This window comes from Akebia trifoliata, chromosome 8, assembly GCF_017979445.1.
Source record: "Akebia trifoliata isolate Shusen 1 chromosome 8, ASM1797944v1, whole genome shotgun sequence".
NCBI lineage: Eukaryota > Viridiplantae > Streptophyta > Magnoliopsida > Ranunculales > Lardizabalaceae > Akebia > Akebia trifoliata.
In genome coordinates this window covers 52,544,703-52,561,514 of record NC_141382.1, presented here as the reverse complement: position 1 = coordinate 52,561,514, position 16,812 = coordinate 52,544,703, and the positions used below count along the sequence as shown (strand labels likewise).

The 16,812-nt window shown below is 37.2% G+C and overlaps 2 protein-coding genes and 1 pseudogene across 9 annotated transcripts; 1 reads left to right on the top strand and 2 right to left on the bottom strand.

The window, feature by feature from the left end:
• Positions 1–2,888: 2,888 nt before the first annotated feature.
• On the top strand, positions 2,889–4,950 carry LOC147397766 (BTB/POZ domain-containing protein At5g17580 pseudogene; annotated as a pseudogene).
• Positions 4,115–10,604, bottom strand: LOC147397765 (uncharacterized). Of its 8 annotated transcripts, XM_086449683.1 has the most exons (8): positions 10,066–10,604; positions 8,037–9,381; positions 7,674–7,768; positions 7,242–7,413; positions 6,267–6,364; positions 4,839–4,951; positions 4,361–4,495; positions 4,115–4,254 (listed from the first exon to the last, which is right to left on the bottom strand). In XM_086449683.1, the coding sequence occupies exons 1-3, from the start codon at positions 10,111–10,113 to the stop codon at positions 7,704–7,706; spliced, it is 1,458 nt and encodes a 485-aa protein (XP_086305809.1). In that variant the 5' UTR covers positions 10,114–10,604; the 3' UTR covers positions 4,115–4,254; positions 4,361–4,495; positions 4,839–4,951; positions 6,267–6,364; positions 7,242–7,413; positions 7,674–7,703. The 8 variants fall into 8 exon arrangements, with proteins under 8 accessions (XP_086305809.1, XP_086305802.1, XP_086305803.1 ...); XM_086449676.1 differs by having other exon boundaries at positions 7,598–7,768; positions 8,037–10,604; XM_086449677.1 differs by having other exon boundaries at positions 4,839–4,993; positions 8,037–10,604.
• Positions 10,605–12,700: 2,096 nt separating this feature from the next.
• On the bottom strand, positions 12,701–16,516 carry LOC147397764 (O-fucosyltransferase 36-like). The gene is made up of 3 exons (XM_086449674.1): positions 15,053–16,516; positions 13,483–13,732; positions 12,701–13,032 (listed from the first exon to the last, which is right to left on the bottom strand). The coding sequence occupies exons 1-3, from the start codon at positions 16,333–16,335 to the stop codon at positions 12,856–12,858; spliced, it is 1,710 nt and encodes a 569-aa protein (XP_086305800.1). The 5' UTR covers positions 16,336–16,516; the 3' UTR covers positions 12,701–12,855.
• Between the last annotated feature and the right edge of the window lie 296 nt (positions 16,517–16,812).

Genomic DNA, 16,812 nt, shown 5'->3' with positions numbered 1-16,812 from the left:
CTTCCAAGATTGAAATTTTTTTTTTAAATCATCCGTTAAATCATAATTTTTTGAAAGAGCAAAGATTTTTTTTTTAAAACCTCATAAAAACTATAATTTTATTGACAACTAAAAAATTGTGATTTAATTGTATAGTTAAAAAAAAAAAAATCGTGATTTAACCATGATTTAAAAAAAAAAAAATCATAGATTTTTTTCATTATGGATGCTAGAACTTGGCTTAGACTTATTATCTCAAAATTTTATTTTCTTCAATATTAAAATCTCAAGAGTAAAAAAGAACTTTTATGGAGTTGAAGATGATGGATTTTGGCAAAACTCAAAAAACATCATTTTTATAAAAACTTTGAAACAATCATCCCGCTTCAAATATCCGGTAGAATTCTCTCATTTAGATTACATGTGATGTCTCCAAGGAGGCATCCCAAATATTTACAAAAAAGTAGGAGTGTGAAATAAATACAAAAAACTACATGTCAAGTTTTGATGAGGAAAAAACTTTGAAGCGGGCAGCTTGCTTCAAAATTTTGAAGGAACCCTCTCCATTTGATTACACATGGCATTTCCAATGAGGTGTTTCAAATTTTGGAGGAAATGTGGGGTTATGGAATAAATTCAGAACACCACTTGTCTTATAACAAGGAGGGTCCCTCCATAATTTTGAAGCAATTGGCCGCTTCAAAGACTCTCATTTTTATATCCTCAAAATGTTTCAAATTTTTTTATGAAACTTATTTTAGTTTATCCGAATTAATTGTATTAAATCTCCTTCAAATAATTACCAAATTCAAATTTTGCTATTTTTTTTTTCTTGATATTGAATAGCCGTTGAAAGTGAGGGCCCTTAAGTCATTTTTAATTAGTGTGGGAAGATCAAGACCAATGGATGTATATTACTGGTTAGAAAAATACAGGGGTGTCTCTAATATTGATTAAAATATGGGGGGTTAAATCACCAACTCTTTTTTTAAAGTTCAGGACTTTAATATCTATAGAAACTTGGGGGCTAAACTAGTCTATTTTTTTCTTCAAAACGTTGAATAGAGGTTGAAGGCAAGCGTCCTTAAATCATTTTTCATTGGTATGAATCTTAGAAGATCGAAGCCAAGGGATGCTTGTCGTGTGTTTTAAAAGCACATGATTCTAATATAATCGAAACATCAGGGATATCACTGAATTTTTTATTTATTTTTAATGCACCCTTACTTATCTCCGGCCCTAAGACAGACCATTTCTACTTCACCTTCTCTCATTATAACATTAATGAGTTACATCCATATGGCATATGGCATCCGATCATGTATTTAAAGTTGAAGATACCCCATTTTGGAAAGAAATCAAAAGTATTTAAGATTCATTTTTGGGTTAGGCTGGGTCAAACCAGTTTGGCCGACTCAGTCCATCATGAGTCACTGGTCAGTCCATTTTATAAAACATTATTAGGAAAGACACAATTTTCTTAGAGATCATACCAATCTTCTAGGGATTAGTAATTAATTATAAAGATTAAAGAAATATTTTTCTTGGAAATCCTAACGGCTCAACCATTAGTTTGATGGTGAGCCTCCAACGTTGAGACTAATGTTTTCAAAACACATGAGAAAGCATGATTTCAAAACTCGTCCGAGACTGAGATGTATCATCCGAGTTGTCTCGGTATCAGGCATGGACGAGACAAATGGACAAGTCAATTTTTAGGACGAGATTTATAATCTCACGTTCATTTTTTTTTGCACTAGACATCTCAAATGTATCGGAAAATTCGTCCGAAACAATTCAGTATTTGGCCTGGACGGGACTCGAAACCGAGTTTTAAACCATGCCAGAGAGTGATCTCTCTTTGTAACTGTAACTCTGTAAGTTGGAAGTAGTCCTAGTCAAACGGAACACTTCGAAGTTTAACGGTCAAAAGTGCGGGCGTTTTCGAGATCTTCCACCAAAAATGCCAAAGATACGGTTCCAGTAATTTACAAAAGCAGTAAAAATACCGTTTTAATAAGCTATTTTTTGGGGTTACATTATGTTGCCCAACTGCAACTTATATTACTCATATACCCCTCATTCTAGAAAAGATGATTTTTATATTTTATCAAAATACCTTGTATGTATGCAAGTATAAATAGGAAATTAGACAACGATATTGTGAAGGAAATTAATATCATAACGATGAAGATCAATTTATGATGAAAATATCAGTCATGACAATGATGATGATGATGATGATTAGGTTTATCACAGTATGACTAATCTAATATTTTCAAAATATCAGATAATAACACTCATCCTACTCAATCAGTTTTTTTTATAAAAATAATATTTTTTTAATGATTTAAATATTTATTTCTAAATAAAAACATGATCTTGTGATTAGTATCTTCTAATCAACTGTATGTTATTTAAAAAAAATTATAACTTACAAATAAATTTGTACCGTCTTCAATGATTTATCTTATTTGATATTAAAATGATTCAAATGAGACAACTCGATAGTGGGGAAGGATGAAATAAAATAAAGTGTTTTAAAAGATTTTATGGAAAAGGGAGTGGATTTGAAATTGCATAGGATTTGGGAATTTTTTTTTTTTTTTTTTTTAAGTTGAAATTATCTAAAAATACCCATACCTTGTTTGATACTATGAAATGGGAACAAAATCTCATATTTTTCTCATGTTACATATTGGAATCCTAATACAGAGGGGGGGGGGGGGGGGGGGGGGTAGTAGTAGTATTCCTCTTCCATGTCAGCTAATCCAAAATATGAACTGAGTCAACGTTTCTAGCAAAACAAATCCCTTCAAATCTCTTCTCCTACACCTTCAAAATCTAAAACAAACAATAACATAACAACCACTTCATTCCCAAACGAAACTAGTGATCAACAAAACAACATGGCCATTAAACAAACCAGAGATTCTTGGTAAATCTCTCTCTCTGTGCTTGTGTGTGTGCGTGTGTGTGCCATTCTTCATCATTCTCACATGTTGATTTTCAGGTTTTCCAAGTCGACAATTACACAAGACGTCCATCTACACATGCATGGAAGGACCTACTGTTTAAACAGAGTAAGAATCATTCCAACTACCACCCCATGTGATCTTTGATACCAAGACACAATAGGAATACAACTTATATTTTGAAGAAAAAAAAAAAAAGTGTCCTGAACTTAATCTATCTGATATCATTGTTTTTATCTTAAATTTCATTGTTATTCTTCTTCTTGTATAGAAACTACTGATTGCAAGATCGGGTAAGCTAGCAATCTTACTAAAGGAGAACCAAAATGAAGCAGTGTCTTATTCTCTCCCAGACATACCTGGGGATTCAAAAACCTTCGAGCTAGCCATGAGTTTCTTCTATGGGTTTGAACCCAACATGTCTGCTGACAATGTTGTTCCCCTCATTTGCCTTGCGTACTACTTGGAGATGACCGAAGACTATAGTCCCAATAACCTCTTTAATAAGACTCTCAACTTCTTTCACCTTAATGTCTCCCCCCTCTGGAATGAATCTGTTAAGGCTTTCCAAACTACAGAACATGTTTTTCAACAAGCGGTGTATCTCAACCTGGTAGATACTTGTTTGGATTCCCTGGTTGGAAAGGCCCTTCTCAATCCCCGCCTCCTTGGAGAACCAATTGAGAATCCTACAGACGAAGATGATGGCAATGATGATAGATACATGCCGAATGCAAGGAGAAGACTCTTTGTTCTGGACTGGAAGTCTGAAGATTTAACCAATCTAACTCTTCGGCTTTACAAGCTCACCATGACAAAGATGATTCAGGCTGGAGTACGGTCAGAATATGTGATTGGGTCTCTTTTACGATACATGAAGAAGTGGGCTCATGTCAGGATTGGAGGTGAAGGTGAGCAGATTTGTACGAAGAGCCACCAGAAAGAGGTCATTGAAACGGTAGTGAAGCTTTTGCCTGATGAGACAAGTCTTCTTCCTTGCAAGTTATTGTTCGAAATGCTCTACTCTGCAATGGCCTTGCAAGTGAGTTTGAATTGTAGATACGAACCTGGAATTAAGGATAGGAAAACAACTAACCGAAGCCAGCGTTGAAGATCTCTTGATTCCTTCTCAAGGTTATGCTAGGGAATTGCAATATGATACCGAATGCGTGAAAAGGATTTTGAAGGCATTCTATGCCAATTATACTTCTTCGGACACTACTGGACTTGTTACAGTTGCAGAGCTAATAGAAGAGTTCTTGGCTAAGGTAGCAAGTGATGTAGAACTTAACAAGGATACCTTCATATCATTAGCAGGAATGTCAGTTGCAACATCAATTGAAACCAAACGAGGCTCAGATGGAATATATCATGCTATCGATATTTACTTGGATAAGCACAGCTACCTTACAGAGTCAGAGAGGGAGGAGGTGTGTCAGATGTTGGATTGCCAGAAAATGTCGCCCAAAGCATGTACTCATGCTGCACAGAACAAGCGATTGCCACTGCGCGTGGTGGTGCAGGCTTTGTTTGTGGGTCAGCTGCATTTAAGAGAGACAATTATAAGCAGGATCGAGGAATCTGACGATGGGTCACAAAAGGAAGAGCTGGTGATGGCCAGTGAAGGTGAGGAAGTGAGGATTGAGATGGAGAGAATGGATAATAGGGTGATGGAATTAGAGAAAGAGTGCTCTAAAATGAAGAGACAAATAGGGAAAGATGTTCGAAAAGGGGGTATGTGGAAGCAGTTGAAGAGGAAGTTTGGGTGCATCAGTAGCATTCATGACTATAACTGTCAAGTTAAGAAGAAGGTGCATCCAAGGAATGGTGTCTAATGTGTTGTTTCATGCATTCTCATTCATGTTCTAATCACTGGCCATGTACCTGACATTCAAAGAGCCAAGTAGTGATCATATCCATTTGATGAACGAATTGAGTCCTTTCCCTTTGATCTGCTATCTTTTGGGTAATGAAGATCATCACTGAAGTACCGATATCTGGATTATAGCCAATGCAAGCCTACTTAATCACTTGTAAGGCTGAAAGGTAAAGAAGTAGAGAGATTTATGGCAGCATTTTCAGAAATCATCTAACTTGTTTTGGTTATTATTTCTAATGACATAGTTACTCTTGGTGTTAACTTGTTCCAACAAAAGTAGATGAAAACAAGTAGATCACATTACATTTTTCAAATGAATCAAATACTATTCTTCCATAAAATAGAATTCCTTGATGATTAAACGATACAGATTCCAAAAAATTAAGCAAAAGATAGAATTTTTACATGGGTTCAAAAAATCTCGAGCTCCTCGTAAGGGTGCAAAACCTTTACTATGAGAAACATAAATTATATATATTTTTCTTCCAATTTGGATCCAGAATCTCTTCAAACCTTGTCATTCCCATTTCATTTAATTTTATGAGAATTATATTTATAAATCCATGTCCTACTTTGTCATTGCAAAGTTCATTTCATTCTCGAAGAAGATTTCAAGAACGGGTAAGAAACAGATAATGGTACAGAGAAAATCAGCTCATATTCCACAATTTTCTGTTTCATTAATTCTCAAGAAATGCAAGCATGTAATGCCTCAAGGTCTTGCAGATTTCCTTATTCTAAATGTAATTTCCCCTCGTATACATAACCTTTGATAGATTTCATAGTGCACTAATCAAAATTGTAGGATAGAGTGTAAATTTATTTTCTCCATCAATAAATTTAAGGTTGTTACATCATTTCTGTCCTACCATCAACCTGACCCAACTTGTCGGGCCCAGTGACAGCAAGACCCAAAAAATACCTTAAAAAGTCACATTTGAAATTAAAGTACTCATACTTTTCTTTTTTTTCAGCATCGCATCTGTCTGAATTAAAATGCATATATTTTCTCCTCTTTAATGATAATGCATTTGCACAGCACATTAAAGGCGCTGCTTGCTAGCATTTCTCTAAATCCTACCACATTCTCAGGATGAATACGAGTTAGATGCACAAAACTGGACCTACTTTTAAGTTTATTTGGCTGCTTTTACCCAAACTGATAGATATACCAAGTTGACTTCCATTATTGGAAGCAGGGGGGAGTCGGCATCCATTCACAGAGGTTAGGTTCATGAGCCTTGAAGCCTCTCAAAGAATTTGTTGAATGCACAAGGGAAAAAGGAAGAGAAAGGCAAACTAAAATATAAAATTAAAATGCTGCTATTGATTTTTTTTTAATCATTTATTTTTTACATGTTTAGTCTCTCTAATGCACAGTGACAGTTAGTCAAGGAGGTGAGTAAATGAACATAAAGAAGATTTTGAATTACCAAAGGAGGGAGGATTTCACTAAAACAAATATAATATTATCACAGGCAAAAGCATCGGCCGAACTTTCCTTTCCTTGGAAAATGCGTGTCTTTGATTCCTGCAAAAATTCATACAAACCAATTAAAAGGAGAGAGGAAAACTACAAAAGAACTTTTCAAAAAAAATAAATAAAAAAACTACAAAAGAAGCAGAGGAGATTTCAAAGATACATAGGAATGAAGGGACAGGATCTTCAAAGAGCAAAAGTTTTTGAGAGATTAATTGAGATGTGTGACAATGGTTAATCAATAGCCCATAGACAAACTCAAGCACATATTTGATTAGTTCTCTACAAACTTTTGTCAACAAACCATTGATTTCTTGGAATTTTTTTGTAATAAATACTGCTTTTACCGAATAAGTTCCCATGTGAACTTACCAAGCTTACTGTGGAAGATGTAGCGTGCATATATCTACACTTGTACGCATTTTTTACAATTAAATGAAGCCTGGTGGAGCCTGCTTACCCCAAGCTTACACTCCAAAACAGGAAAAAAAAAAGAAAAAAAAAAGAGGAATGCTTGTAATAGTGATTAGCGAGATATAGTTAGACATAATGTTTCTTTTTGTGAGACTTAATATATACAAGGTAGAAATGAATTGAATTCTGGAAACTGATTGGGTGTCATTCTGAACGGTCTATAAGCCCCAAAATCATACTGATATAGAGTTCATTTCCCTTTTTCGAATGTCCTTATCAAGCCTGATTTAACTTTAGTTTTGACTGTCAATCAAATGGTTAGAGTGCCCATTCAGTATGACTTCCAATCTGTGGCCCACCCATGAATTGCTTCACCGCTCCCTTTATCTTTCCTTAAGAAGGAAAGCAGAAAATATGTATTTTCAGAAGAAACAGTTGGTCTTTCTTTCGTCAATTTTCTTTAAGACCATTACAAAACCTTATTAGAGGCATGGAAAAAGTTCAAAGTTCAAACCTGACTGCCCTTTTCCTTCTGTTTTGCCGGAAAAAGCTGCAAGGTACCAACAAAGATTGCTTCAGCTCGCATCGGCAGCCAGTGAAGCCCTCTTGTTCAATTCTCTGCCTTCCATGGGCTTTTGTAAGAGCATACAAAGAAGGGAATAACTCTTACTTCCAGCGATTCAAACCTGAAAGGGAAATCCACACAAGCATCTTTACTGTTAATAAAGATGATGATTTTTATCCTACTACACAGTTCTATAATATATTAAAGGAGAAAGGGGAAACAAAGTACAAGGAGGCCGAGAGAGCCTCTCAAACAGCAGCTAAACAAAAGAAACTAGAACACAGTTCTATTACTTTCACCATAACTATTTAAAAAACCAAGAAGAAATATTGCATAGTGCCAATGTCTCCATCTCTGCATGCAACTGGTACATGTGCTCACCAATCCACCTTTTAGGAGGATGATAGACCTTCATGGCTTGGAAAGTCCTAAGTATCCCATTAACTTCCGTTGGCGAATCCACATGCCATTGTTGACTGCCCAAGAGTATATAAATGTTAGATGGTTAGGGTCATTGAATCAGTTCAAATTTGGGCGATGGTTTAGACAAGAGATAGCTGATTGATGGTGTATATCACAGTTGCATGTAGAGATGGTTATCACTGTCAGTCATGCTAAGAACCAATACATTTCCTCTAAAGCAAATCATTCAAGCAAACAGGGTAGTCAATATTACATGCAATTGACATAGCTCAAAAGTGAAACTCTGTTAAAGTCTAGAGTCAAGAACTACAAGCTACATACCCGTTCTGATATTCTTGAAGGATGCATCCTTCAGGCGAATTGCATTGATCAGAGTCTCAGAAACTGCTCTGTCAAGGGTAAACCCATTCTCCATCATCTGGTCCCAAACCCTACAAGCCATTGAAAGCTTTTCTTCCCGTACAAGCCCTCTGATTATCAACTTATAGGTCACCTCATCAGGATGGGACCCGCTACTGCACATATCCTCGTATAGTTGCATGGCTTCGCTCACCCTGAAAGCCTTGCAAAACCCATTTATAAGGGCATTGCAAGAAACTACATCAGGGGTTATTCCCTTGTTGACCATTTTGACAAAAAAGGTCCTAGCCAGCTCAATTCTCCCAGTCTTGCATAGATGATCAATCATTGTGGTATACAGGATGCAATCAGGAACCAAACCCATCCCAACCATTCGTTCGAAAAGTTCCTCAGATAAATCAGCACGGCCTTCTCTAAAGAAAGCATTTATGAGAATGGTATAGGTCACAACGTCAGGGACAATCCCTTTTTGACCCATCTCCTCAAATAAATTGTAGGCCCTTTTGGTGCGGCTAGCCCTGCAGAGTGCTCCAATGAGAGTGTTGAAAGATACAACGTCACACAAGCCTATGATATCCATCTTATTCACCATCATAAGGTACGCTTTATTCAAACGGTTAGCTTTACAGAGACCTTTGAGAAGTTGATTGTAGCTGTACCTATCAGGTCTCATCCCACTCCTTTCCATCTTCTCCATCAACTTCTCTGCCTCCTCTAATATGAGCTCATCACAACAGTAGTTCAACAGTATGTTGTAAGTAACCAAATCCGGTTCACACCCATTCCTTCTCATGAACGACTTGATCACTTGGGCTTTATCAACTCGACCAACTCGACAAAATCCACTAATAAGAGCATTATAAACAGAAATACTCATTGCCACTCGTTGTTTCATCATTCCCACTGTAAGCTCATAAGCCAAATCAACCTTCCCCCGCTTGCACAAACTGAAAACTAGTGCTCCACATGTTACGCCATCTGGGTTAAACCCCCTACCTATCATTTCATGACAAATCTCAATTGCAGTCTCGAATCGTCCACTTTTACACAATCCATCCATGAGCGTAGTGTAGGTAACAACATCTGGATCTCTCCCTTTACAAATCATGGTCCGCAAAACCCCAAGAGCCGCATCCAATCGATTTTCCTTACACAAGAGATTCACGTATATATTGTAAGCCCAAATGTCAGGGACAGAGCCAAGTTTATCCATGTCAACCAGAAGACTTTCAATGAAACTCAGATTCTTAACCTTACACAGACCAGAGATGAATCTTGAATAGGTGAACGAGCTCAAAGAAAACCCCTGCAAGATCATTCTACCGTAGTAGTGCTCAGCTAAATCAAATCGTGACTCTTTAATTAACACAGCAATAAATCTATTGTAATCTATACTAAACACCCTGCAATCAGATTTGACCATCTCATCAAATGTTTGGATGGCTAGATCAATCACACCGGCTCTAACGAAGCCAGAAATAAGAATACGGTACACAGAACGATGTAATACAAACCCACTATCCTTTATTCTCTGCAAAAACTGTAATAAAAGATCGAACTTGCAATCTCTAAGAAGCAAGCAAATCATGGATTTGTTAGTGAAGTGGTCATGCTTAAAACCCAATTGGGATTCAGCCCAGGTGTAAAAACAGAAACCCAAATCAGAATTGGGGAGACTCTTCAACACTTGATTGACAATGTAGGTGTTCAGTTGGACATTCAGTCCCCGCAGTTCCATTTCTACTGACTCCGACCATTGATTGCACTGGAGAAGGGTCTTGCAAATCTTAAAAGAAGAATCTAAGAAGGGAAACTTGATGTTTGTTTCTAAGAGGTTCGGAAGCTGGGTCTCGGCTTCTTTACTCACACTTGAATTTAAATTGGAGCTCAAATTTAAATGCATATTGGGTGGATTTGTATTATCAAAGGAGCATTTTAATGGAGAGGTTGAAGAAAAGAAGCAAGAGATGGAGCGTCTGCTAATCCTTACCACCATAATACTCCCAACTTGGAATCTTTTGGAGGCTACCCATTTCATCTGATCATCATATAACCATGCGATTCGATTTTTCTTCAGAGTAATTACGTCGAACAACTGGTCTCCACTGCAGACCGAAATCGCTGGGTTCCCTCGCTAAGTGAACACGCGAAGTGGGAGAGGGAGGAACTCTCTTGAATCTTGTCTTTAAAACGTAGATTTAGCAACAAAAAAAAAAAAAAAAAAAAATGCGGCAAATCAACAAGGCACCAAAAATATCCAGCTTTTAAACACCACCTTCTTAGTTCTTGCTTTACTCCCATGCATGAGAGGAGATGGCCGCGAACATCAGCCGTTTTTTTTTAATGGCTTAGCGATGCCCCGATGAGCAAGGTTTTGGCCTGCTAGGACGAGTTTGAGCTGTGTTGGGGGCGTAATCTTGGACTCGTCCAGACTGACCCAAGCACACGATTCGAATCGCGTAACCTACGTCCTAGAAATGAGTCGATTTGGCCCAACTTTTAGGTTTTTAAAAATTTGGCCAAGTCTACATTTTTTGATCAGTTTTCATGTTTTAGAAACAAAAAAAAATTCACGAATAAACATTTTTATTTTTAAGATTTTAAAATCTTGATTAGCTTAAAATAAAATTTTATGATTTTTATTATTATAACCTCTACAAAGCTATCTAAAAAGTTCTTTGGTTTCCAATGGATTTTTTTTTTTTTGATAAGTATAATATATTGATAAAGGGGAAGAAAATATAGGGAGGCCGAGGAGGCCTCTCAAAGAACAACAACAGAATGAAAGATGAGTCGTTAATTGTTACAAAAAGAATTCCATCTAAAGAGAAAGTCATCAAAAGTAACTCCTGCAAAATCTATGTTCTGTTTAGCCCAAAGATATAAGTAGCCCAAGATCTCCAAAAAACTGTCGCGAATATTTCTCATCTTATTATTGAAAACCCTGTTATTTCTCTCATTCCACACCCCCTAAGCAATAGCCGAGGGAAGAATAGCCCAGAGGAACTTTTTTTTGGAAGAGAACACATTCTTAGCCCACTCTTCTAACAACAAAGAGAACTTACAAGGAAAGACTCAATGAGTAAGGAATAAGTCAAGGAAAATTGACCAAATGTTATGAGAAAAAGAGCAATGAATTAAAACATGATATACGGTTTCCCTATCCAACAAGCAAAGGGGACAACAGTTTGGTGTAATCCATCCCCGAATAATCAAATTATCCAACGTGAGAATCCTCCCCAAGGAAGCCAACCAAACAAAAAATGAGATTTTAGAAGGGACTGGCTTGGACCAAATGATGGATCCCAAGACTGATCTCTCGGCAATAGGGATTAACCAGTTATAGAACGTACTTACAGAGAATCTCAAGTCCTTGCTCCTCATCCATTCCCATCTATCCTGTTGCCTTTCGTTGAGATGAACCGAATGCAGGAGATCCAAGAAAGATGCCATCTCTGTTAGTTCCCAATCATTAAAGTTTCTCCTGAATCCCAAATCCCAAGTACAGTTAGAATCGTTGCGAATCGAACACTGCTGGATGAAGCGGTTCTTCTTCAAAGAACAGGCGTACAAGGACAAAAATTGAGCTGCAAGAGGCAATGTGCCACACCAACTATCCTCCCAAAATCTAATCCTATCTCCCTTCCCTGCTTTAAATCTAATCCCTCTTTCGAACTCCTCGCTAACTTTAAGGATCCCTTTCTACACACTACACCCATAGGAACCTTTAGCCTCACCACCATATCAACCTAACCTCCTTTCCCCATATTTACTCACAACTACCCTCCTCCACAGGCTACCTCCTCACCGAACCTCCAAAACCATTTACCTAAAGCGCTTTATTAACTAATTTAAGGTCCCTAATCCCCAACCCCCCACATTTTTTGGGCAAACAAATAACCTTCCATTTGACCAGGTGATACTTCCTCCTCCCATTCTTGTCATTCCATCAGAAATTTCTCATTAGCCAATGGATTTGCACTTACCCTCCAATGATTAAATCAAATTTTCAATTCTTGTTGCATACCCTCTCACCTTTGTGATTTACTTATTTATAATTTTTTATTTGATACTTATATATCATGTTCTAAAATGTTGACATATATACATTTTGAAATTTTATGTGCAGCAACATCTTAGCACAGTATCGAGACTAATTACCGTCCAGACATGCTTTTATCAAGGACCCTACACTCCAACACTTTTAGAACCAATCGATCAGGTCTTTACAAATTGAAGGACATAGTTGGGTAATCAAAAGATAACTATTCAATTGCTTTAACTCTCAGAAATGGGTGAAAATTTCTAAGATCTTCCATATGATGGATGTCAAATCGGTATGAACCGATTTAAGTGGATTTGACTCGGCAACCTAACTCGGCTGGTTCAAGCCAGATTCAACAAATGCTGATGTGATCCTAAAATCAAGTTCAAAATTGGTTGGATTTGGTTAGTGAACCGCTTGTTTTTGGTGAACATTATCAAACCAAATTGAATCAGGGTCAGCTGTGACCAATTTGACAAATTCTTGATCCAGTCATCCAGCCATCCAAAACTATATATAACCAGTTTGGGATGGTCCAATCACGAGTTTTCAAGTCCCACTCAATGGACTGAAAAGACCATTTACTCTGCACACAAATGCTATTATCAAACACTAAATATACATAGTCAAATAGAATTCATGCAAAAAAACAGCCATCTTCAGTATTGAAGAAGGTGACGAGTAGCCTAGAGACAGCCAAAAATCATTCAACAACAGACTAAAAACAATTATTCTTCATTCGTTGTCGGCTATGAAGTCAGGCTGCTCATCTTGGCAAAGGTACTCGTCACAGACTGATGCAGACCCCCAGTCTTTCCGGAGTCGGAGTATGTCCTCTGTGAATGTTGATCCCGATGAGCCGATGAACACACTTGACATAGCACAGATGGTCTTATCCAGCATTGCTTCGACCTACAAGAAATAAATAACTTGAAATTAGTACAAAACCACCATCGATCTGATGTCCCTTTTTCTTTTATATTTCCCTAAAGATTGTATCATTTGAAAACTGTATTTGTGATTACGAGACAAACTTGTTTTCCTTAACTGCACGATAAATGTGGCGTACTGGAAGAATTACAACGGTATACCATTCAACCGATCATACTTAATGATCCTATCAATCTGAAACTTTTGGATATTCAGAAGAAAATATGATGAACAGTCCAGAACAGAGTCTACAGATGGGATGGTTGTGATCATCTATATCAGATTATTATGTCACCTGCAAGATCTTCTTGGGATACATAGAATGGTGGGTCCTGCAAGCGAACCCATTTACAAAACAGGCAAAGTGGGGAGCAGCATATTCACATTTCAACCTGAGTATCTTCTTACAAAATATAATAAGCATAAACTCACCTGGGAATCTCCCTCAAGTCCGTGTCGGTATAGCAAGGCATCCCATTTCTCTGCCGAGTTGCGAGCTGGCCGTTTAACAAGTGGAACAGCTTTTCCATTCAACACAATGAGTGATTGAAGGAGATCAGTTTCACTTTCTGCTGCATCTGTTGACAGATAGATTACTGGTGCATTGGCTCTCTCCAACACCTGAGTAATGCAAGCCGCCGCTTGAGGGATGGGGAAAAAGCAACTTGGCTTTTTGGCATTGCTGACAAGAGAATATGGATTGTTAGAAAGATGTCATTTGATGACAACAAAACAAATACTTGCTTAATGAGCACGAAATGGAACTGTTATTCATTGTAGAGTGGGAAAAAAGAGAGGCTTTGAATCATAATTTTTAACGATTCTGGGGGAGTTTGTTTCCTCACAGAAAGAGCATAAGATCCATCTCCCTTCTTAGATAAAACCTTCATACCTTCCCCTTAATCATAAATAACCTCTTTTTAATCTTATTAATAAAGGAACAAGTTTCTCCAATTCCTATTCCCTCCAATTTAACCCAAACTTAGGGCCTTAAGCAGAAAAGGTCATACATACATTTGAAGCCCACTTTCTTCATTCAAGTGTTTACCCTACTTCTGAAAAAATCATTATTGACCTCAGATTTACAACCTCTGCATCATCATGTACATTTTTTTTTTAAAGTCAGATTTATTAGCCATTGTCCTAAACAGAAGTTATTTTTTTCTTCTAAAGCAATCTCTAATAAAGAAAAAGATCATACATCAGAATCAAATACTAAGCAACTCCCCACTCAAGATGATGCAGGGTTGTTGCCCATACAGGAGTGTGGGAATCCAAGCAAACCAAGTTTTGTCACATCCCTTAAATGAATGGATCAACATTTTAAATTTTCATAGTTTCCCAAAAACTTAGTGAAAAATTTCCCTTCTCTAAGTATATGAAATTGGAATGGTTAAACCTCAACTTCTACAACAGAAATATGGGGTATCTGGTGGGTGTGGTGTATATTCTGATTAATTTGATTTGTGTGCATAACACAAGATCTCAATTTTTTTCAAGACCTTTGTAATATGTAAGGAGATTTTTTATTCCATGGATTTTGATGGGGAGGGGGGAATTTCCTTAAAGATTCATTTGCACTACAGGCTCTGTAATGTATCCTACCAGCTTCATGACCTCAAATACTATCAACTATCACTACCAGAACTCTAGGCTGAAACCCAACTTATTAAAATATCTTATACTGAAAATAATGATTTCGAAAGCTAATTTCCAATACATAATTAAATAAAATAAATAAATTCTTATATTGAGTATTCTATACTTTTCCTCTGCTTGGTTTCTGAGAAATAGTAATTCTCACCCCCCATGTTAAAATGCAACTGGTCTAATCCCCATTTCGTGCAAGTGTGCAACAAAGACTCAATTGTAAAATGTGGTACCGATGCCTGACCATAACTCACATATATTCAAACTAAATGCAAGATGATCCTCCCTATCTGCAAAATCCATTAGAAAATTATATGGGAGAACAGGAGAGACAGAGAAAGAGGAAACATACCAGAACTTCAAAAATCCATGTCGACGAAAATGAAGAGCAATAAAATTCTTCCCTAAGAAAGTTTGGATGAACCGTTGGGCTGTAATCATAATAAACCGATTAGGTTCGATCACAGTCTTGCACTTGTGAGCAAGTGGACCACCTGGTTGCATCACCCACTCCTGCTCAACATCAGCAAAATACACATCTCCAATTGCAAGAACTTCAGCATTGATAGAAAACTTTGCCGTAATATCTTCTGCGGTCCTCTTCTTTGGTTCCTTGATATCCTCAACCCACGCAGGTTCAAGCTTACCCATCGAAAGCCCCAAGGACTTTAACTTCTTAACATGGTCTTCATCCAAATAGCAAGGTTGAGGCGACGAGACATAACAGATGAGCCTGTCTATCTGCAAGTGATGCTTCTTTGTTTCAGAAAACTCTTCAAAGGAGATGGCAACCTTTCTTCCAAAGCATTTATTAATATGGTCAATATCCAGGACCCGGTCGTACTGGTAATCAACTCTAGAGCTCGGAATAACCAAAATACGGTTGAGAAGAGCTGCAAAGAACATGTGTTTCTCTAAGCAAATCAAATGATTAGACATCTGACCAGACACACAAATCGCAAACAAATACTTATTTGATTTTGGATTCCACTCAATTGTCCTCCTCTCTGAGATCTGATCCACTTTCCGACATCTATCCAAACCATAACCACCGAACCCGGGATCTGCATTATCATCTATCAATTCTGACAAATTTCCTACTCGATGAGAAGACAACAGAACTTGTTGAATCTCTTTATTTAACTTAATTTGATTTTGAACTGCAGATCTGAAATCCTCAAACAACATCAAGGACGACAAAAGATCCTCCTTTTTTAATGTTGAATTCGAGTTTGAAGTGGAATTCGAATTAGGAACTAATGTAGTGTTCGAATTAATTCCCGAATATGATTTCAAATTACTTGATGTATGGTTCCACAGATTCAAAAGCTCAAATTGTTGCTCCCTCAACAAATACAGAGCTCTCAATTCAGCCTCTCGCATCTGATCCTTGGGAGAATCGATCCGTACAGTCGAAACACTTTGAAACAAATTTCCAATATCTACAGAGAAATAAATGAAAATTGAGAAAAGAAGGAGGCAGATCACAAACAGGTACCTCTTACTGAAAATGAAACTCCGAGCAATCTTGCTCTTAAATTCTCCAATCTCGAAGCTCGATCGAGGGATCTTCCTTTCGTTCGAATCGATCAGAGTTTCTAGATCATCTTCTTCGTCAGACGATTCTCTCTCCATTTTTGTCAACTTTCAAAGAAGAACAATGCAACTTAATTGTTGCTGCTGCAGCTGCAGTGAAGCAAAAAAACTAGGGTTATGTTGCAGAAATGATTTTGAAGTTGGAAAATCTGCAATTCTTTCCTCTCCTTGGAACTCTTTTTATTAGAGCGAAAAAAGAAGAAAGAAAAAGAAAGAAAGAAAGAAAAAGAAAGAGGTATGGTTAAGGCGGGCATTCGAATCCGATAATGGTGAAGGACAATGACCCTCCAACCTCAAAAGAATGTGGTTAGCTAAGACGGTGTTTGGATGGAGAAATAGTTTAAATCCAACCTTCCAACATAAGAATTGAGAGTCCAACTAGTCTTACTAAACTAAGTAAGTATCTCATCCCTTACTAAGGGTCTTGGGCTCAACTTGTGGCATCTAAAACAATGATCCATGCTTTAGGGTTATTAGGACAAAATTCTATTAATTTGGAAAAAACAAATTCCATAA